This window comes from Chrysemys picta, chromosome 8 (assembly GCF_011386835.1).
Source record: "Chrysemys picta bellii isolate R12L10 chromosome 8, ASM1138683v2, whole genome shotgun sequence".
NCBI lineage: Eukaryota > Metazoa > Chordata > Testudines > Emydidae > Chrysemys > Chrysemys picta.
Genome location: NC_088798.1, coordinates 15,479,212 through 15,503,051, shown reverse-complemented (window position 1 = coordinate 15,503,051; position 23,840 = coordinate 15,479,212). Strand labels below are relative to the sequence as shown.

The 23,840-nt window shown below is 40.2% G+C and overlaps 1 protein-coding gene across 1 annotated transcript in view; it reads right to left on the bottom strand.

Annotated features, from left to right (window-relative positions):
• The window catches only part of FGGY (FGGY carbohydrate kinase domain containing), a 197,314-nt gene that overhangs the window by 51,650 nt on the left and 121,824 nt on the right, over window positions 1-23,840 (bottom strand). Inside the window, 3 exon segments of the mRNA XM_065553922.1 lie at window positions 2,097-2,244; window positions 6,359-6,420; window positions 8,995-9,102. Coding sequence (XP_065409994.1) covers window positions 2,097-2,244; window positions 6,359-6,420; window positions 8,995-9,102 — 318 coding nt within the window.

Below are 23,840 nucleotides of genomic sequence, written 5' to 3'. Positions count from 1 at the left end.
AAGGGATTTACGTGTTATGTTTTCACCGATACAGTTTTCCTATGAGACTTGCATATTCCTTGGGAGTATATTTAGTCTAGTACTATAAAATGAAACACAGTGTAAAAAAAAAAAAAAAAAAATTCCCACGTGCCCTTCCACTGAAAGACAATTAATAATTAAGTATTAGATTATGATTTCATTTACTCTGGCATAAATCCAAATTCCTTCTACTGAAGTCAGTGTAGTTACTCTGGACTTGTATCAGAACAAGTGAGATCCTAATTTTGTCCCTAAATGTGGCAGAAAAGATGCACTATCGTTGCTAGCATTTGTATAAGAGACTCAAATCAGGGGAATAAAGACCCTCCTGTACAACATATTTCTTGTGGAAAACAGTACAGCTTAACTAAGGATCAAAATATTCATGGGTCACTCCCACAGCAAAAGATAATCAGGTGCACCTAAGAGCAGAATTTAGCCTTAATAGTTTTACTCAAATTACTGGTATAATTACAGCTCATAGTGATGCCCTTTAGAGGTATGACTTCTGAAAAACAATGTGAGTATTAGTGCCAATTGAAATGAAGTGCATATCACTGTTCCTGGCACCAGTTCTGAGGTGGGAACTTATTTTGTATATATCTTTACTTGCAGTAAAGAAGTGGCTTAAAGTTTTTCACAGCTTTTGAAGGGTAGCTAAATAGGTAAATCCTTTTACGATAACAATATATTTCAGCATGTTGCTGTCTTCTCAGAACAGATGATTCAAGGTGGAATTCCTGTGTCATTAATCAGGATCAACAAGTGCCATCCTTTTCAGTTCAATAGTTGAAAAAGAAAAAAGTTTTGAAACCACTAGAAAAGAACACTCAAATTATCAGCCTCATCTTGCTGTGCAAGAATGTACAGATCTATCCATTTATCACCTGAATGCTCCCCAACCTCTCCCCCCAGTATACTGTATGAACCCTCCCACTTTTAGTAGCAGTAATTATGGGTGAACTCTCCCTCCCCAAAATGTTTGAAGTTTCAGTTGCAGGGATGCTGATGACTGAGATGATCTATTGGGGTTATTTGTCTGCTCTCAGGGACCAGGGACCATTTCAAGGTGCATTATTACACAAACTACCTGGGACACAAATCAGAACTATACATCATTATGAATCAAGAGATATCAGACCTTAAAGTCACATAGATTATACCCTATTCACCTGCTCAGTCATGGTCTTGTACAATAACATCCTAACATGCGATCCAGCTAGTCTGCCTCTATCTGGTTCAGCTAGCAGAAGCATCCAAATGTGTGGCTGTTTATGTGAACCTCATGAGTCAACATGTGCCGAAAATCTCACCAGGAGAGGTTCTTTCATGAGCTTCCTAATTCTGCTGCTTCAAGTTCTAGATTGAAATACTGTGAAAACTGCTCTTCTCACAGTATTTCAGCCCTTCCAGAAGAAACATTTCATAACCTCAAATGAAGATCAGATTCAGCTCAGTTTTGGAAAATGAATAAAAATTCAGAGGGTATCTTGTTTATGTATTTATTTTTAAATCAGTGCTTGCATGCCCGTGGCTAATAATTACACAGGAGCTTTCCAGCTTCTGATGAATGTGACCAATAAGCAACTGAAATAGTGTAACACGCCTATTCAGCAAAATGATTGAAAATTTGAAAATCATTCCTTGCAATATTTTATATCATTCTTAGTCTCTGGAGACACCCTTTCAGTTTTGGACTGAGACTCACCAATTCCACAAGGGGAATGCAAGATTAAGCAGACTGGTGAGTGCACAAAAACAATGAGTGGCACTATTTAGTTCTCCAAAATATGACTGCCAGTAAAGATACTGGATGGAAGATGTACCTCTTAGTATTTTCAGCAAGTAAATGAGGCACTAGAGATATTAGAAGTATCCTGATCGGTGGTGTGCTGCAAAAACACTTGTTAATTTCAACAACAACAACTATCAGCAAGAAACCCAAATCCTGTGGGATAGTCTGAACGACTAGGAAGGAGTATGTTTAAAATAAAATGCTCCTTCCAATTTTTTTTTATTAATTTTACCCCTCTGTTCTGAATTGACCTTTTTTGCAAAGACAGGCTGTTTCTTACCATGCCCTTCAGTGTCAGATCTGCTAAGGGAGATCGGTTACCATGGAAATCTGGCCAAACGTGTAAATCAACAGTGAGGAAGCCCACAGGCAAAGATTTCTTAATCAGATCCAGGTGACTGTTCAAGTATGTATATATATTTTGAGCACTAGAAGAAAAACAAGTTGGGAAAGAAAAGGGGAGGGAGGTTATTCGGTGAACATAAAACATTTGCACTTCTAATGTCAAATACAAGAAAACCATCAAAGGGGCCCAAAAGCCAAACTTAAAAGAGAGAGAATCATTTCCTTGCCAGGCATATGGCAATGGAGAGCGGGGGTAATTCAACTCCACTGTCAGCCAGTAGAATGACTGAGTTCCCACAGTGGGCAGGGAGGTGGGCAGACAGTGAAAGATGAATGACCTTCAGAAGCAGTAGCAGCAGCACTCCTTGTGCAATGCCCCTGCTGGTCGGTCCTGAAACTGCAGCCGACTGGCATTATGGCGGCTTGCCCACAACACAAAGAGGGAAAGCAATGGCGCAACGAGAGAAATGAAAGCGGAGAGGGAGTGAAGAAATAAAAAAAGATTCCCAAAGAGGAATGAAAATAAAATCCCTTTACAAATGTTAGTCATTTCTGTTGTTAATCAAGAGGTCCTCGTATTAAAGTTTTCAGTTTTTGAGACCAATATTCAAGCATACGGTATAATTAAAACAAAGCAGTGAGGGGAGAATGGGGACAGTGAGATGCTGCTTTGCAGGGGAGGAGCTGACTAAGGTCCCTACATTTAGTTTTCTCTAAGTTCTTATAATGCACCCATCTCCACATTATCCAAGTGCCTTTTTCCTGGGCCAGCCATGGTTGTGGGATTAATGATGAACTCTTCAGTGTTCTGGCTTGCAATGGCACTAGTGATATTCCAGTTAAAATATGTTGTAATTATGGTTAGAATCCTTCTAAAAAAAAAAAACCCAGAACCTCTTGTACCATCATAAACAGATTTATAATTTTATTTTTGGTCTCGGCTCCTAAGAAATCAGAGTAGGGCATTTAATTTCAGGCATCTTGGTCAATAATAGCATCCACCCTAATTACAATTGATTAGCCATTGTCTCATTTACTGTAGATCCAAAACAATGATATTCATTTAGCTTCTACATGTATATTCAATCGTGCACTAATGAGATCCCTAAGGGAATTTGACATATGCTTTACCACATTGACTTCTGACCTCCTAGCAGCTGTATTTTTATACTTTGCATTCAGCCATTCAGCGGCATGTTTTTTCAATTATACCTTTCCATGTGTGTGCTATCAGAGAATATCATTCAAAATGAAGTACACTTGGAAGACATTAAAATAACTAATTCACGTCATTATTCACATTCTTTTAAATGTGCTTTCTGTACCTTCCTGGAACTGAATTATGATAATTTTGAAAGTTACAATGATTCTTTTCTTCATATTGTGGCCTTATTTTCTGCCTCCCTAAAGATCATATTATAAACAGTACCTGCTAATAACCAGTCACTGCAGTTCCAGTAGAAGCCCGGCTTTTATGGGGTGAGAAGGAAAAAGGAAGAGGGCAACTTCATTAAACATGAGGCCTATCCTACTTCCCAGCTTCCATCTGGCCCTCTTGTTACTTGGATTCCCGGGGGAGAAGTTATTCCAGAGCACAAACCCTGTGTAGCAGAAGTTGACATTTAACCATGCCTTCTCAGGCAAGCAGATATCCCTAGCACTACATGTCTACACCCTCCTCTTCCTATATATCTAGGCCTTACAACTCTATGTCGGGTTAGAATGAATGGCAGAGTTTACCAGTGCTACTTGTCAACCAAGCCCACTGGACAGTGTTGGGCTACTAATTTTCTGAGCCAATCCAACTTCTATTTAAGAAAAGGAAAAGATATCCATTAACTTCAGCAGCAGTTGGATTGGGCATCGTGTCCTGGGACCTAGGGCTTTACAAAGCCAAAGGTTATGGCTCTTCTTTGAACATTTAAAAATTATACAGGAGTTAAGCAAATAACAATAATAGTTTATGCAAAAAGAACAGGAGTACTTGTGGCACCTTGGAGACTAAGTCTCTGATATAGACTAAGTCTCTAAGGTGCCACAAGTACTCCTGTTCTTTTTGCGGATACAGACTAACACGGCTGCTACTCTGAAATAATAGTTTATATTTGTAATGTGGGCCAGATTTCAGAAATCAATGGGAATTAGGCACCTAGTGGGATTTTCAAAAGTGTCTACCTGCATTTTTAGGCCCCTAAATACCTTTGAAAATCTAGGCCTAAGATCCACAGATGGAAGGAACTGCCAAATATTATTATTATCCATTGCTTGAAAGATCCCAAAGCACTTTACAGACATACATCACTACTGAAAAGCAGCCATCTCTAAGGTGGGGGAAGAGCAGTCAAAACAGCACACTGCTCACTAGTGGAAGACAGGGAAATTCTGTCCAAAGACACCAGGGCAAAACACTGCTCTTACAAAATCTGCCAGAGGACCTATGATGTCAAGCAGAGAGGGTCTTGTTTTTCAAGGTCTCATCACAGAGGGACCCAAACAATGTAAACTACATGGAATTTAGAATGTGCACCATGGAAAAATGACAGGGTGACCCAAGCCAGTCGGGGTTAGAACCTGTGATTCTAGGAAGATGAGGTATTTCAGCTCTGATGCTTAGACCACAAAGTCATCTTGAGTCCACACTCTAGCCCGGATACATGGAGTTTTACTATCTCAATACCACCTATATGGTATTATCATACAAAACAGACCTGATTCTTTATGGCCTTGCACCCTGTAGAGTCATTTACACCTATGTGAAGTGGGTTTAAAATGCCACCAGACATGTGAATGGAGAATTCTGATGTGTTGGCATTTTATACCCACTTTACATGCTCTGGACAGTGTAATGACAACACAAGGTGAAGAATCAGGCCCAGTATATCAGAATAGACCCCCCTAAAATACTTCAAGGAGATCTGTAGGCAAATAACTCCCCATCCCCTCCCCATCAAAAACCCCCAAAACCAAAACAAGACCCTCCGTTAATATTAAGAATCTGACTTAATTTGAGAAAAGACAGGAAAATCAGACCAAAACTCTGCACTAAAAACCCTCTTCTATTTGGCTGTTTCCACTGATATAGTTCTCCGTGACGACGCCTCATAACAGTGGGTGAAGTTTTAGGCTACATGTGCTGTAATAGCTAGGTACAAGGTGATGTCTTAGGGATGGAATTTCAACCTGAAATGCAAAGTTCCTGGCTTCTGTCAGTTTAAGTTAGTCCCTTAATGCTACCCATTTTTGGGGAAACGGGGAGGAGGGTGAATTTATAAGTGGCTTGTTTACTAAATTTATAGCTATGAAAACATATCATTAGAATTGCAGTGTCTGGAAAGCATTATAGAAATACCATTGGTATATTAACCATATAAAATACTATGACCCTCTTTACCAACACTCTCCTGCACAGTTTTACTAACTGCATGAGCCTCAAATAAGAATTAAAGAAGCAACATGGTATCACACAGGACAGTTATATCACCTTACATTCAGTATATAAAGAAATAAAGTTCTCTCTACCTCAGCACTCAAGGATTTTGCATTGTGTAAACTGTGTTTTCTCATTCAATGCAGTATTAGAGTTAGTCTAGAATCGCAGACACCTTGAGCAGACACGCTGCACTCATGCAAAACGTGGCTGGTACTGGGGTGATCCATCTCTTGGTTTTAACTATCCCTTTATACTGGGTTTGCATTTCTCTCTACACTATCGTCCCAGTCTTTTTTTCATACACTAGCTGTTCTTTCATATAGCAGATTTATCCTAATAGTGCAATGTAAGCTAAACCTCATTCCTGGAGCCTGACAACATCACCTCTGAAGTATGAGACATGACTAGCCCTAGGCACCCAGGTCTGCAGCATGGAGAATATATTGTGCTGCCAAGAGACATATTGGGCTGGATACAAAGAAGACTTTGATATGCAAAGCAGAAGGCCAGCCATACCATTTGGGTAAGTATTTGAACCTAAGGGTGAATATTTTAGGTTTTTAAAGCTTTGAACCCTGAATTATCATTACAGAAGCCTTTGCAAATACTTCCAATCAGTTCAGACTCAGGGGACTGAGTTCACAGCCAGCTTGGCTGATCCCCACGTCCTGAAATGGGAACGTTGCAGTACAGGGATGAAGGTACAGCGTAGTGTCAAAATGATTGTTGTAAGGCCGATGTTTTGATAAAGAAATAAGAGTGGTGACCTGGCTGCGGCTTTTGCTTGTAACTCTGGGAAGGCAACGTGGCCTCGGACTACATGATCTATCTGAAAAAGAACAAAAAGAAAAACAACCAGATTAAAATAAATTAAATTTAAAAATTATTTCCTGGTAAAATATATTGAAACTCTGTCATTCTACAATGACAAAAGAGCTTCCAGCTTACTCATGAAGTACTAAAACCTGGTCCTACTGAAGCCAATGGCAAAACTCTCATTGATTTCCATGGGATCAGGATTCGGCTCAGAAAGTTTAACAGTGATATACCAAAAATGAGCAAAATGATAAACTTATATCTTCTCAAATAACTGATTGCCCATTAGCTTGAAGTAGCCAACACATTTGTAATGGCTAGTGTGGATATTCCACAAGTGTTTATTCAAGGACACGAACATTGGTTCCTCACCATGAAAATCAATTAACTCAAGGTTAAAAAAGACTTACCCTACATAGAGTTGACATGTGAATTGGACCCTCCAGGGAAAGGTGTCTAGTGTTATACACAAACCAATGCCTTGTGTAGGATCGTGTGGAATTTCAAGATGGTAATTTAGCAGCTTTTGTGGCCAGTCCATAGTGCTTGTCAGAGGCATCCGTAAAGGTAATGAGGCAACACTATGGCTACCCAGAGTACTGAATATATAGGCGAATGATTTGGCAAGACCTGCAGGCAGCAAGTCAAGACAGGTGTTTAAGTTTCATTAGTATTCATTAGTTTGGGTGCCTGGGTGTTAATAGTATAATACAATGTATTTTAACTATGCACACAGATCTGTATACAGGAAAAGAACTAAATACATCTTGATTCCCTCTGGAGTTTGTGTAGTAGATGAAAGAAAGCCGTTTATAAAAATGTAAATGGTGTTAGAAACAAAGCTGTGGGCTGGACTGAGGTTTGCTGATTGAAATGTTAACATCAGAATAAGCCAACTCAGGGCTGACACTGGTCATTATGAACTGTGCAAGTCTGCCCAGAAAATGTTTGATGGGATCTAAATAAATAAAATGTGGTTATGCACTTTGTGTGTGTATGTGAATGAACACATTTTACTTACAAAAAATCTCTATTAATGCAATGATAAGGTTTGCATAGTTAAATGCTTAGAAATCAAGAAATGCCGAAGTTAAGGTAAACTTACCTCTGCCCCCTTGTGGATATGCAAAATTATGTGATTGCATCTTATTTCTCGGTTAATACAACAGAACATAATACTGTACAATATTTCCCTATTTTTTCCCAATTCATTCTGAAAACGCAGTTCAAAGACTTAGAAATTCCTTTTAAAAAACACATTTTTTTCACCAGGACAAGCAGAGTCTCCAGGCCTGCGAGGTTTAGGCCTATTTACAAATTTCAAACTTTGGCAGGTTTTATGGTAGCCTCATATAGAAAAGTGTTATTATAACATTTTAAAGGGAATGGGATCTTTATTTCATTTTGGCTTAACTCTCAATGGGTTCAAGTGATTTTGTTCAAACTGCAAAAAAATAATTCTCCTTCATCCAGAGATCAACTAATAAAAACATAATCCCCAAATATGAATTTTCCCTCAGAAAGTGAGAAGTGTGTGAAAGCAGGATGTTATGATGGCTACTGCTTTGCAACCTTAACTATAATGGACACAACCAAGCATCCACCATTGTGTTTATTTTACATACACACTTCCTCTCCCTATATATACACAAAACACACAGAGATATAATCTGAAAAAGAGCATATGAAATATCTTGATAAATATCTTGATAAATATAAATGTTCCCCAATATAAGAAAGGTTACTGCTAATGTTTGCTACAGGCCCTACCCAAAATATCTGTTTCCAAAGTCCTCCTTAAGGACCCAATCCTCTGAGGTAGCAAGTGCCTACTAGGAGCTGAGAAAATCAAGCCTTTTATCTATTAACAAATTAAACTGATACCTATGTATCTGTATATCAAGTCACACTCCTTGCACACGGGGGAGATTTACGTGACAATATAGCAGGGGTGGGCAAACTGTGGCTCGTGAGCCACACGTGGCTCTTTTGCAGTTAAAGTGCAGCTCTTGAAGCCCTCGATGCTCTCCCCGTTCTCTTTCTATTAGACTGTTTGGGGGAGCTCAGGGCTTCTGCCCTGCAGCAGGGTGGTGGGGCTAGGAGCTTCTTGAGGCCTCCTTCCCCACTATTTTGTGGGGGAGGGATAGCTCAGTGGTTTGAGCATTGGCCTGCTAAACCCAGGGTTGTGAGTTCAATCCTTGAGGGGACCATTTAGGATCAGGGGCAAAAATCTGTCTGGGGATTGGTCCTGCTTTGAGCAGGGGGTTGGACTAGATGACCTCCTGAGGTCCCTCCCAGCCCTGATATTCTATGATTCCCCAACTCCTGCAAGCCAGGGCCAAACACAATAGCCTCTGTCTACTCTTATCAAAATTAACAGGCTTTAGTTACCATTCCCAAGCAGCCAAGCGTGTAGTGCTGTTTGCAGCACATTTGCTACTATGCTATTACAAGGTTTGAGACCGCCTCTCGGCTGGTGTAAATTGGAATAGGTCTGCTGATTTCAGTGGGGCTATGCTGATTGACACCAGCTGAGGAACGGTCCCTAGATTTTAGTAAGAAGCTGTCTGTGCCTTTGCAGTCTCACCAGTTTTCCTGTAGCGCTTTGGCCTCCCTCGTTCAACCAGAATCCAGGCACCATGGCTGAGTAATAAGGACCCCAAACACCAGGCACAAAAATGGGAGCATCACTTATCTGGAAAGACAACAGTAAATCTAGTTATTCTTGTTGCCTTCTGTTTGACACAGTATTTCAAGGGCTAACAGTTGACAGCAATTTGGAGCTGATTCTGCAAACACTCATGGAAGTCCTCTGAAATGGTGGTTGAGGCATGAAGGGACATATGAATCTTTAGTGCATCTGGCACATAAATATCTTGTGATGCCGGCTATAACAGTGCCACGCAAACACCTGTTATCACTTTCAGGTGATCTTGTAAACAAGAAGCGGGCAGCATTATCTCCTGCAAATGTAAACAAACTTTTTTGTCTGAGCGATTGGCTGAACAAGAAGTAGGACTGAGTGGACTTGTGAGCTCTAAAGTTTTCCATTGTTTTATTTTTGAATGCAGGTTTTTTTTTTACATAATTCTACATTTGTAAATTCAATTTTCATTATAAAGAGATTGCACTATAGAACTTGCATTAGGTGACTGAAAAGTACTATTACTTTTGTTTTTTACAGTGCAAATATTTATAATCAAAAATAAATATAAAGTGAGCACTGTGCACTTTGTATTCTGTCGCAATTGAAATCAATATATTTGAAAATGTAGAAACTATCAAACTATTTAAATAAATGGTATTCTATTACTGTTTAATCATGATTACATTTTTTAAAATCACACAGTTAATCACGATTAATTTTTTTAATTGCTTGACAATCCTAGTTTCAATGATTTTTTTAATTGGATGATGTTCCCTTTGCCAGATGGTGATCAGACAATGACCACTGATTAAACCCACTCTAAATTTTAGTCACCTGTCTCACTGGCCAGTCCTACCATGCACATCCTGTAAATTTTCACAGTTGAGATTCAACGTGGAACTTCATGGTCCATAGGGAATGACCCTTCTTTACTTCATAGTTCGTACACACAATAAATAAAAGTCCCAGTCCTGTTCCCAGTAAATGCAATGCAAAATTCCCATTGACTTCAATAGAAGCAGGGTCAAAACTTAAGTATTAGTAGTAGAAGATTTTGCTAAAGTTTAAGGCGCGCCCACTAGACAAAACTTACTGGTATGTGGGTATCATACGTTTAGTAAACATATCCGCAGAAAGGTTTTTGCACAAACAATAGTCTGCTCAAGCCATCATCTTAAATTACAGATGATTCTCAAGAGTAACATGAAATTAAGTAAGAAAAACAAAGAAGAGAAATTGGCTTCCCAAATATTTCTCATCAATCCCCAACCCTGATTTCTCTGGGGAATAACACAACTGTGTGTGAGAGAATCTCACTCAAGTGTACCCACACTATCAGCCTCAATGTTTTGAAATACATTTCTTAAAGATCTTTTGTGCTGAATGACATTTTTGCACAACTAACTGCAGCAAAGTCTCATAAAAAAAAGGGTAAGAATGGCTGCCCTGCCACTGAATTCAACAAGTCATGCAGGACATTAAGCAGATGGGTCCATCAAAAAGATTGCAAAGGATTGTTTTTTTAAATACTGCAATGGGCTTAAATTACAGAAAGGGCAGTTTAGGTTGGACATCAGGAAAAACTTCCTGTCAGTGTAGTTAAGCACTGGAGCCCTAACCCACAGTCCCCTACTCTAACCCAAGACATCACAGAATCTCTAAAGAGAAGAAGGACCATGCAGAGCAGACAAGACCTGGATTTTTAAAGTCTCATCACACCAAACTTTGTGGTAGTCAATTTACCTATCTTGAAAGGATGAAGGGCTGAGCTGAACCTGCAGTTCTAGAAAGGGTAGCTGATCTAAAGCAGAGACTCAGACCACTGAGCTATAATCTCCTACACATTATGGATAAGAAACTGGCTGCACAGATTAAGTATGCTAAGTTACAAGGCCCTCTGAAAATCAGATGTTTACAGACTTACAGGAAGGTTGGAACATTGTTTTTCTTGCATTGTTCTTTTCCATATTTCCTAAGTTACTACTCCAGGATTCCTGAAACTGTCCCATATTCTGCCAGCAGTGACTAGAAGAAGCAGATTGATTAAAAGACTGAACTGCCCTTGGAGCTGGTACTGCTGGGAAGCTGTGGATTCTGAGTGTCAGCAGCCAGGCTCCGTATTTTGGAAAATACCCACAGGAATTTGCCAGGACAGGATGTTTCTGTGCTGGCTCATATCTAGTTGCACTGAGACTTTCCTATCATCTTACTACCGAAATACCATCTGTACGCATTCCAGCAAACTTTCAACACATGCATGGCACAAAATGAGAGTCACGTATCTGTGCATTGGTGAATAAAGCCAATGGGCCTTGACTCTTATTTCTTCTGCAGCATGAAGCTTCTCCTTCCTCTCCCTCTTAATTACTCGGGGACAAGGGAAGTTGTGCTATCATGCAGAGGATTATCTGCCCTGTTCCCAGCATCATTAGATTTCTCTCTCCCTCCAGCTGCTTCCCCCACCTCAAACAACTTCATACACTTTCAGCTTTGGCAGGATAGGCAGCTAAGGAGCATAACTGAAGATAGTGGCCTCAGTGGAAAGGGAGAGCTGAGAGATTCTTCTCTCACCAGCACAGACACAGAAAGCCTTTGAAGAGCAGTGGAGTGAATCATCTTCCACACCTGTATGTAGAATATAAACAAAATAGCTTGGCATTTCCCTTCCCTGAATTAGATTTGGAGGATGTGTGATGCCTCCAAGCCACCCTGCAGCTGCCGTCTGTATTTTCATAATAAAAAGCCTAAACTCTGTCTCGACTTATGTCATATGCAACCCCACTGGAGTAAATGGGCCTACACAGGGGAAAGGGTGCAAAATTTACTGCAGCGCCACCATATTTATAGTTTTTTATATTCAAATGGAGATGTTTCCCCCCTGCGCTAATGTCATATCCTTTCCATATTAACCTGTGTATTGACTTTCAACACACCCGTGTGCTGGCAATGGATAGATCATTACTAGTGCCATTACTTGTCTTGCTGAAGCTTGGGAAAATCCATAGCCTTCACAGGGCAGAAACAGCCATTTTGGATTTATGAAAAGGTGATTTTTATTTCCAATGTGAATAGGAGAGGTCACCATTCTGGTCTTGAAGGCTGAAATGGGTATGAGGAGGGAGACCCAGATTTTCTGCCTCATATCTAACCAAAATTGTTACTTGATATAATGCGACTTAGCATTCAGATAGTGGTTGCTGGGTTTTTTTTTTTTTGTCTTTAAGGCACTTTACAAACATTAATTGATTTATTATTTATAACACCAACATCACCTCCTTTGGCCAGTTTTACCTCCCTGATGAGGTAGGTTAATATAATTAATTAACCTCATTTTAGTAACCAAATAGTTAGACTGATGCACAGGGAGGTTAAATGACTTGTCCACAGTTACAGAGAGAATCACTGTCAGAGCCACGATTAGAACCCATGTGGTTCCTGGCTCACAGGCCACCGCATGATATTTACTGCCACAAGTATTTGGGGGGGTCAGACAAATTTGGACCTATTCACATGGTGAGTTCTAACATGAGGAAGCACGGCCCAAATTTATACTCATTTAAGTGGATTAAACATATTCAGAGAGAATATTGCCCTCTCTCTGTGATGGTTACTTACAGAAGTTCTCTGCTGCTTTTAGAGAACAATTTCTGCCACGTGGCATTTTAGTTGGGATGGCAGAATATTTTTTATGGAGGAAGCTGCTGACTTCTCCATGTCTTCCCAAAAAGCACATGCCCACCCATTTATCAAAAATGTTTGGGAAGATTTAAAATATCCCATGGATTTTGATCTGGACAAACTGAAGAAATGGTCTGAAATAAATAGGATGATATTCAATAAGGACAAATGCAAAGTACTCCACTTAGGAAGGAACAGTCAGTTGCACACCTACAAAATAGGAAATGACTGCCTAGGAAGGAGTACTGAAGAAAGGGCTCTGGGGGGTCATAGTGGATCACAAGCTAAAATATGAGTCAACAGTGTAACACTGTTACAAAAAAAAAAATCACCATTCTGGGAGTGTTGTAAGCAAGACCAGAAGTAATTCTTCTGTTCTACTCTGTGCTGATTAGGCCTCAACTGGAGCATTTTGTCCAGTTCTAGGCCCCACATTTCAGGAAAGATATGGACAAATTGGAGAAAGTCCAGAGAAGAGCAACAAAAGTGACTAAAGGTCCAGAAAACATGATCTATGAGGGAAGACTTAAAAAATTGGGCTTGTTTAGTCTGGAGAAGAGAAGACTGAGAGGAGACATGATAAAAATTTTCAGGTACATAAAAGGTTGTTACAAGGAGGAGGGAGAAAAATTGTTCTCCTTAACCTCTGAGGATAGGACATGAAGCAATGGGCTTAAATTACAGCAAGGACAGTTTAGGTTGGACATGAGGAAAAACTTCCTGTCGCAGTGGGTAAGCACTGGAATAAATTGCCTAGGGATGTTGGAGAATCTCCATAATTGAATATTTTTAAGAGCAGGTTAGACAAACACCTGTCAGGGATGGTCTAGATAATACTTAGTCCTGCCATGAGTGCACAGGACTGGACTAGATGACCTCTAGTCATACACGTCTATGATTCTATATTTCTACTCTTCCGATTAAAGAGAAGTTCTGCATTTTCTAGCAGGGAGGATAAAAGAAAAAAAGAGTTCTGTCTGGGAAGGTTTAACCTCAGTGTGTTCTCTATACAAGATTATACTAATATGTAAGATATGTAAACATTATAGAGCAATCAGAAACAACTGAAATGATGAATTCAGTTTAACAGTATTCAGCTGTGGTACAACTGCCAGAAGGCACTTTTTGTTATGAATAGATCATTTGGATGAGATACAGACCTGATTTCAACCTTGGTGTGCGCTAGGAAAATCAATGTCAAACTATCTGGGATCAGAAGGCATCAGGAGCACATCTGGCAATGCACAAAAATGTAAAAAGGCTATAAAATATATGATGCTATGTAGAACTATGCTATGGTACCAAAGGACCAGCTTAAACAGCACTGGCATGAGATTTATAAAAAGCATGGCTTAAAAAAAAAACCCAAACTCAATTGCAAAAATATATATGTGGAAGAAACAAATGACTTACCAATTATAGTTAAAAGCTAACTTGAAACGAATGTAAGTGAATCAGTGGGGTCATTGTCTTTAATCCAAATTAAGCTTGTGTAAATTTTCAACACTGCCATTTGGTACAGACAATAAATGGAGGAGAACACAGACGTCTGCAGCATAGAATCATCTTAGCCTATACCCCATCCATAAAATGAAGTCATGAGGTAAGCAATATAGATTGAGTTTAGCTGGTATTGTTTTGCCAGAACAACCATAATTGACCAGGCATGCACAGATGTTTCCTCCTCAGTTTTATGTAAATGTTACAGTAATTAGAGACAAGATAAAATAAAACAGGTGAGAGCAGTTTTATAGAAGCATGAATTCCAGCAGAACTTTCCTTTTTAGTTGACTCCATGTGTTGATGGTGTAACCTTACATGAATTCCTTCCCTGACTCTATCTGAAAAGTTGGCTACCACCCGAGAAGTAAATCTTTGTATTAATAGGGTACACTGCGGTATGTGTATCCTTTTCCATTTTCATCACTCCATCCGAACGGGTCCTCTGTGACAAGCTGGCAGAGTTACAGTATCCGGGTCAGATTCTCCTTTCGTTCACAATAGTTTTACAACGGTGTAATGTCATCAATTTCAGTGGAACTGCTCTTGATTTACATCAGTGTACATGACAGCAGAACTGAGCCCTCAATATACTGTCAGAGCATTTGGCGACATGAACACTTGTTAATGAGGAGCTAGATCATAAAACCCGTTTGAAATTTTTTCACCTATCAGCTTTTACAGACGGTGGTACAGAATAATAGCTGCCGTTGTTAGGGTAAGGTACATAAGTAACAAGATCTAAAATATTTAGTGAGAGTAGACAGAAAGAACAGCACTGTAATCAATCACCAAGTAATAAATGCTATCTACACTTCTTGTCTTTGATCTTTGACAAGTCAACTACACGCATTGACTAGTGTGTTGTCTGCTAACTTTCAAGTCCATGCCTTACTAGAGGTTGAGAATATTAATCTTCATTCAACCCAAGGCTTTAATACTGACGGGTATGATCTTATTTTAGTAATCATTCTATTGTTTTTGCTGCTCCTCGCCAAATGTAGCCAAGTGAACACACCTCCATGACAAAGAATGAATGAAGATCAGTTTAAAAAAAAAAAAAAAAAAGAGGGAGAGAGAGAGAATTCAGAGGTAACTCAGAGCCTTTCATCTCTAGGTCTCTGGTTTGAATCCAGCTCATGTTATTAGCTATTGAATATTATGATTTGGTGACTTTTCAATGGCCTATATTAATTTTGGTGGACTCACCACTGGTGTCCACTCTGCAATTGCCAAAGAGAGGCCAAGAGCTAAATGGGCACAAAAACTGAACTACCTTTCAAGTCTAGAGGCAATTCTCCAAGGCCAAGTTAAAGAGAACTAAACTAACCTTGTAAATTTTTTTTAATCACATCAATAATTTCTACAATAAAATGTAATGGAGTTCAAATTGTAGCCTGATGCAAAAGATTTTAAAAAAATCAATTAACATACGGCAGCTCAGACATGTACTCGAAAGAAAGGGAAAATGTTCACTGCAATCTTTGTTACAGGTGTGTATATTTTCAACATTGCAAATCCTGTAATGTGTACAGTGCTGATATTTTTGTTTGATTGTATTCTCCGCAAAGCATGGGCTCTGTGGCAATCGTTGGCTTGTTACATAGCTGTACAGTTTTTGTGGTGTCAAATCACACACCATTCTATGGCTATCCACCGCAACTGAGCTGCATTGCAATGATACTTGCTTGTGAGTAACTATAAACGAGTAGCCCGATTCAGGTTACGGAAGTCAATGGGAATTTTCTTGAATTAGGAAAGAGTAAAAATAGAGTAAGGACCTCAGGATTTGGCCTAAAGACATTTGTCTGAAAACAGGAACTCTGACTATTCCTCTGATGCTGTTGTTATTCCCCAAATCCTCTATGACAACAAAACTTGTGGCTATGGCAATTGTAAGAATTGGGGATAGACCGACATCATGACATTTGGATCAGGAGTAAGTTTGGAATCTAAAGATTCCCCACATCTGAAGCTTGGATCTAGTGTTCCAATTCAGACTCTCCTCTAATTATAATGTCACAGAGAGAGAACTGTCAGGCAGAAGTAGATGAGCTCTTAAGGGTTCCTGTTTGTAAATATCCTGAACGCCAGCACTTACAGGAACAGAAACAAAAAATAAATGATATGTATGCAGAACTATTTATAATTTTCTAAGTTTTCCATGAAGCATTGACTGCTCTTCCAGCAATAATTCTAAACAGGGTGTATGATTAATGCCTAAGTAATAATATTCTTGATTGTCTCAGCTCTGCAAATGTTTCAGGTGAGTGATTATGAAATGGACCGATGTGCTGTACAGTTTGGCCTTATATCTAACACGAGTTAATTACTGGAAAAGTTTATCAAAATTATTAAACATTTCCACTATGAAGTGTTCATTAAAAACTAAATAAGGAAAGGTATTTTAACACTAGTTTTATGATCATGATTAAAATATTATTAACATTTAACAAAGCATAAGATTTACCTAATGGAAGGTACGTCTACCTTTACTGAGACTGTATTTTTAAGTGGGGGAAGGGATGTAGAGGAAAACCAGTCTAGGCCAATATTTTCAAAATCGGGGGCCAGATTTTCAACTGGTGTGTACATGATCTGATTGAGACCAGCCGAGGATCTGGGCCAGACCCCATACTTAGACACTGAAGTGATTGGTCTGATTTTCAGATATGACAAGAACCCCTAGTTACCATTAACATTCAGAACCCCAACCCAGCTACTCTGGATTTAGGTGCTAACTTTAGGAACCTGAGTTTGAAACTCTATAATTAGAAGTGCCACTGATTGTCTGTACAGCTAAAAAAGGCACCTTTTCAAGTCTGGAAAAGAGAGTGCCTGGACATGGGAAAAGGGTGGAATTTGTCTGCCTTGAATGCTTTTATCCTTTACTTCCTGAATGTAGAGGAGCAAGAGAATACTGGAGGACATAACTCCTGCAGTAAGAGATTTGCCTGAATGAAGAGTGCAGCACCAGCCGTTTAATGTAGGCTTTCAAAAATTAGGCAATTGGTGTGAATCTACCAAAAGGATCCCTGAGTACACAGCTCCATGGTGGACAACCACAGCCACACTGGGAACATTTAATTTAGTTGCAACCACACTAAATATTCACTACATTAAATATGTAACCAAGGTCTTAATAAGCTCGTTTTTGTTTGTTTGTTTGTTTTTTAAAGGAACCTGGCTGTTGACATTTTAAAAACAGCTCAACTACAATTGTTCAAAAAACATCTTCATGCTGAACATTTTGAATACAGAAAAATAAAAGGGTAAAAAAGTTTAGCAGTAAAGCATCCCCTTTATTTAATTTAAATTTAACTATATGATTCAATGCAAGATATATCAGGCTTGGTATTCCCTTGTATCAACAGGGGGAAATGTAGGAAACGACAGGCAGTGTTTGTGCAGCCATCCAGCCGGGAGTTCTGCCAGGGAAGGACAGCTTTCAGTTGCAGTCGGGGGAACCCATCTGGCAGAGGCTGCTTTGGGGATATAGTAAGTCATTGTATCCCTTGGTGACCTGGCCATGCTCTGCCGACTTTTCAGACTACATTGGCCAACTCCAGTTTCTCCAGCAGAGTCTGAGGCGTGGGTGCCTGGTGCCGCACAATATCACTCCTGGGGAGAGATTTTCCATCACCTGAGATGGACAGCCCCACATTATACTGGTGACCAGCATCTCTCAAGGGTGAAGCTATCTACCCAATATTTAAAAACTAAACACAGTAATTAAAACAAGTCAGTGTTATTTAATAGAGCAATATATTTAAATTCTTTATTTGTATTTGCTTATTTTTCATTGTTACTCTGTAATATTAGCTTCCTGACTATTGCATTTTTCAGCACTGACAGAGCCTGCCCACGAGAGACTTGTCAGATATTTAACATATTACAACCAACTGACTTTTACCTGTTCCCATTATGCCTGTTTCCTACACTTCTACTCTGGCCTCTTTTCAATGTTGCCTGAATGTTAAATCCATCTTGAGCATGGGTGTGGGCAGGCAGACAACAGGTACAGCACGGCATATCATTATTTTCTTTTTATTCCCAAAGGCCAAGGCTTCTTATGGCAATTGACAAGAAAAAAAAAAAGTTTTAATCTGTTAAATTGTTTTTTGAGTTAAAAAAATAGTAAATTCCTAATGGATTCAGAAGCTTTTTGCTAAGCACTTAAGCACCCGCAGTACGGCATTGATTTATTTTATCGTTTTATTTAATGAAATGTCTGGATACAGATTAACCTTTTTTTTTTTTTTTAATCATATTTACTGTGTCGCCTGCCTTGAAATGGGAACTACGAGTGCTTTGATAAATGGACTGAAAGGTTGTCTGGTTACACAATAGCTTCTAAGAGCCTAGTGGTGTCCTCAGCTGAAATGTTATTTTGTCCAGTTCTAAAGCAATACTGCTTAGTGACTCACAAGAGAGAACTCCCACCCCTGCCACTCATTGCAATAGCTCACTGAGGATATTGGGCCTCAACAGAACTACACACCAATTTGTATCACCCCCTTATTTTTACTCCTTTTCCATTGTCACAAAACCACTGTTCTTTATGAAGATTGTAACCCTTAGACAGCCACTAATGTGTCCCAAAGTTAAAGTATAATCATAAAAACAGCACATTTCATGACTATGATCAGTTAAATTCCTGGGAGTTCATCATAAACATGGACTAATTCATCTTAACATTTCCAACTAACTAAAAAGCCAAAAAATTCAAACCTGAAAGTCAGGTAGGGAATTTGAGTATCAGAAAAAAAGGAAGAAACTTACTTACTGTAATACAGGTCTGTCTCATCTTACGCTGGGGTTACATTCCGCGGTCAGTGCGTAAAGCGAAAATGGCGTATAGTCAAAATTACATTGAGTGTAATGCCGGGCGGAATCGCCTGCACTTCAGGAACAGTATTTAAATTTTTATTTTTCTCTTTTTTTGTTTTGTTTTGTTTTTGTTTTTGCCAAAGGCGTAAAACTGAATTTGCGCATGTTAAATGCACGTAAGATGCGACAGACCTGTACTGACTTCAATTCAAATGCAGAACAATGGCAGTGTCTCAAAAGAACATTGGGGTATGTACTTTTAACTCTAAACCTTTTACCTCTGATTGTAACCCCTAGAAACATACCCAGGCTATGTCTACACTGGGGGAAAAAAAAGTATATTCTTTATTCAGGTTAAAATAGCCGTAACAACACAGTATCATGGCTTTTAAGTTGAGTTTGCAGCTCAAATTAAAACCTAGAGGGCAGCCTGAGGTTGTACTTGAGCTGCTAACCCAAATTAAAAGCCATGATACCATATCTTCACTGCTAATTTAAACAGAATTAACTAATGCAGTTTAGCTAAAGTGAGTTAAGATCACACTTTTTGTGTGTGCAATGCAGACACAACCAAAGAGCAGACTATCAGCAGCACCATGCCCCTTCTAGACCTCATGGAGGCCTCTCCATTGGTCTAGGATAAGGGAGGAGTAGAGGCTGAATGGCTGGGCTTCAGTTGTGTGCGTCTTGTACACCTTGGGAAATCTGTGTGGCTGGAGTGAGGAACAAAGAAAGTTAGCAGAACCCCAGATTATCTCATCTTTTCCACAGACCCCTCCCCATCTAGGGTTCTGGGGCAGCCCCAGACGGGAACAGTCCTGGTCAGCATGGCTGCAGTGGAGATGTGTTGCCTGAAAGCTGGGGTGTGATGCCAGGGGCCAGAGCCAACACAGAGACACGGGGCCTCCGTAGCAAGTGGCGGCCCGCAGCTGCAAGACTCAGAGCCCAGGTTGGCAGACATGGACTCGCGTTACAACTGCGTCGACATTGTGGCTCAGTCTGGAGCTCGGTCTCTGAAGCCTAGGGGGCAGGATGGGCTTCAGAGCCCAAGCTCCAGACTGAGCTGCAACATCTACATAATTATTTTTAGTGCCATAGAGCAAGTCCTGTAAGCCCAAGTCTGTCAATGCGGGCTCTGAGCCCTGTTGGGTTATCCTGTCCCATATCCCTTCCTGAAAGTTATGCCATAGAAGCTGGCCTTCTGCTACTAAATGTCTTTATAGTTCCTCCAGGTAGGGCCAAAGCCTGAGGTCCTTACTCAGACCTCTCGTCAGATCTGATAGACACTCAGAGAATGGCGAAACTCCTGCATGAACTGGAGTTTAGCTGCTGGATAAAGTGCCCTGAAAATTTAGCTCTCAGAAGGAAAAAGAAATCCAAAAAGTTACAACATTAAAATAAACACTTCCCTTGTGTCAACACTGTGACTCATATCATCCTTTATAATGGCCTAATCCTGTGAGGGGCTGAGCACCCATAATCCTACTGAGAAACATACCAAGAATCTCACTCAGAATTGGGGCTGGTTTATTTTCTTCAGCCTGCATGAACGTCCTATGTACCTTCTCATTGTACAGTGGAGTACAGTTCAAAATATTTATTTTCCCTTTTTACCAGTAGGTAAGACATCAGTGGTTTGAGCTGGTACTCCCTCTATTTGTAATGGGGAATGTCACTAGTACCAGCAATATCTCACCTGCTGGTAACAGGAAACTTCAACTGCACCCCCTAGGTGTTACTGGAAGTGGATTTACAGTACACAGGATGTGCCATCTCATGCTGTGTTTTAAACATGCTGTTATTTGAAAAATTAAAAGGGCAAAATACCAAGTGCTTTATTCAGTGTTTACTTGCTCCTTACTTACTGAGACAAACTCCCAGTGACTGGATAAACACAGAGGGGACCTCAGGATTTCACCCACAGTTATAAACAATGAGCTCAGAGTAAACTGTGATTCCCAGGCACACGGAGAGAAAGGCAGCAGCTAATGCGTCACTGTACTTTGCTCACACAACTATTGTACATTCTCCCTAATTAATTCTGCCCCAACTAGTGCTTCCCCCACCCCCACTCGTATTTGTAGAGGGAAGAAGAAACTCAGATAAACAACTGTTGCTTCATCAAGGGCTGCGTGAGACAGGATGGAGAACGAAAGTCCTTTGTGGTAAACCTGCTGCCCATGTGTCAATGGAGTCTTCCTGAATTTAGTGGTTTGCTGCTGTTTATAGAAATTAAAAATTTATCATTTGTATAGTACTGTGGCCCAGACAGTCCTTAATACTTTGCACTTACTGTATATAGTACCTTTCATTCCAGGATCTCAAACCACTTCACAGACAATTAATTCAACTTCCCAGCACTCCTGAGACATAAGTATTGCCAGTGGAGCTGGAACAATTTGTATAGTGGGGGTGCTGGGAGCCATTGAGCCAAACTGTAAACTCTGTATAGGATGGAAATCACTTCAAGCCAGGGGGTGTGGCGGCAGCACCTCCAGCATCTCTAGTTCCCGCACCTATAGTATTGCTATACCTATTAGTGCTCAAATTCGAAATCATGTATTTGTATTACTGTAGCAAAGGCAGTCTTGAAATCCTCTTCAAATGCCTTCTCTTCAGGGCCGGCTCCAGGCACTAGCTTAACAAGCAGGTGCTTGGGGCGGCCCAGGGAGAGGGGCGGCACCTGCGGCAATTCGGGGACGGCAGGTCCCTCACTCCCTCTAGGAGCGAAGGACCTGCCGCTGAACTGCCGCCGCCGATCGCAGCTTTATTTATTTATTTATTTATTTATTGCTTGCTTGGGGCGGCAGAAATGCTGGAGCCGGCCTTGCTTCTCTTCACAACTCCAGAACCCTAATTGACCCCTCCCAAGCCTCTTATCTCCCCCTTTTCTGTTAGGAAAACAGGATTAGAGGGGCACTGATACATTAAAGAAGATGCACTAATCTTAAGGCTGTGTATTCTTCTGCTTTTTGCTTTTTTCCATTTCTTTATCGTCATCACTCTTTCTCCCCATATCTTACACTTCCATTCTTTATTTATCTCCATACCATTTTCAGTTATTCATCTACTCTTGTTCTCTTTGGCCTTGGCTACACTTACCCGCTAGTTCGGCGGCTGGCAATCGAACTTCTGGGTTCGACTTATCGCGTCTAGTCTGGACGCGATAAGTCGAACCCGGAAGTGCTCGCCGTCGACTGCGGTACTCCAGCTCGCCGAGAGGAGTACCGCGGAGTCGACGGGGGAGCCTGCCTGCCGAGTGTGGACCAAGGTAAGTTCGAACTAAGGTACTTCGACTTCAGCTACGTAGCTGAAGTTGCGTACCTTAGTTCGAATTAGGGGGGTAGTGTAGACCAAACCTTTCTGTCTTATTCCATTCTCCTCCTCTCTCTGCCATATCTCTTTCCATTCTCCTCTCCCCTTACCCAATGTGCCTGCCCCTCAGTGTTCTGGCTGTCCTCTTCTTAGTCTCCTTGGTCCTCGTCTTCACCTGGGTGCTATGATTGCATACCCTGCAGGTTTAATCTGAGCACTCATTTCCATTTTCCAGGTAGGCAAATGGAGGTGCAGAAGAAGGATAAGTGATTTGACAAGATCATAGAGTAAGTTGCCCAGGAGTTCTGTCTGAAAGTTCTATATTGTAGCCACTATATCTTACCACTGAGTTGCAAACATTGCAATTTGAAAGAGTTTAAATCCCACCAACACAAACATTTTTTTCATTGAAAATTAAAAAAAATAATTTAAAAAGCATCCATTAGACTGTCTTGAGTCAAGAAGCCATCTGAGCAAAGTATGTTTCAGCTGTACTCTAGCCACTTCATTACAGTTTAATTCAGGGTCAAAGGAGTTAATATTAGGGTCAGCATAACCTCTTCTCTTCTCTCCACCAAGAAGCCTAGCACATGGAATAAAAGTGAACTGTTTAATAATCACCTATCCAGTCACATGAACAGAGAAGACCAGCAAGGTGGAAGGACAGTCAAACACTCACAAATCGGCTTGTAATCAGAAGGAAATCCTGTACCCAGTTTTATTAGGGGCAGATTATTCAGATAAGAAGCTGGGATTTTATCTACACCGTGGGTCTCAGGTTAATCGATTTTTCTAAATCAGGAGAAGAGTAACAAAATTGGATACTTTGAGTTTAGTTGAAATTTTGTACCTGTCAAATCTGATAGTTCAAAAATATATTAAAAAGGAAACAAAGGAAAATCACCTTAAAAACACTATTAAAAAGGAAGCTAACATTCTGGCTTGTATCCTCTAAAGAAAGGAATTTCATAGTGAATGGTTAGATCTTCAGTCTATCAAGTTACAATGGGATACCCTCATTAATTATGTGCTTTGGTGAACCTAGACAGGCGAAGTTTGATGTTTAAAGTGTGAATGTTCATTCTTTACCTTTGGATTTAGGCCAGAACTAATGTTATTTTCATGTAATTTCTATACGGGCTAATGCAGTGATGCTGCAAGAAAATGCCAACAGAAACAGATTCTCAAAGCTCAAACACCCTTATAACACAATCCAGCACATAGCAGCAATGTGATTTACATTCTCCTCTCATCTTCTCCCTTCTCAAACGCCTCCCCACCACCGTTTGCTCCAAACCTAAGGAAACTATAGTCACAAAAGGATGTCTCAAAGTGCTATCCTCTAGACTCTCAGTGGTCTCACCTTGGCAAGATAAGAAGTGGAGTCTCTTTGGAGTGAGGGAGGAGTCTTGCAGGGAAAAGCCCTACAAACAGCAAGCTGTGTAGGAAGCCTCAGCCTAAAG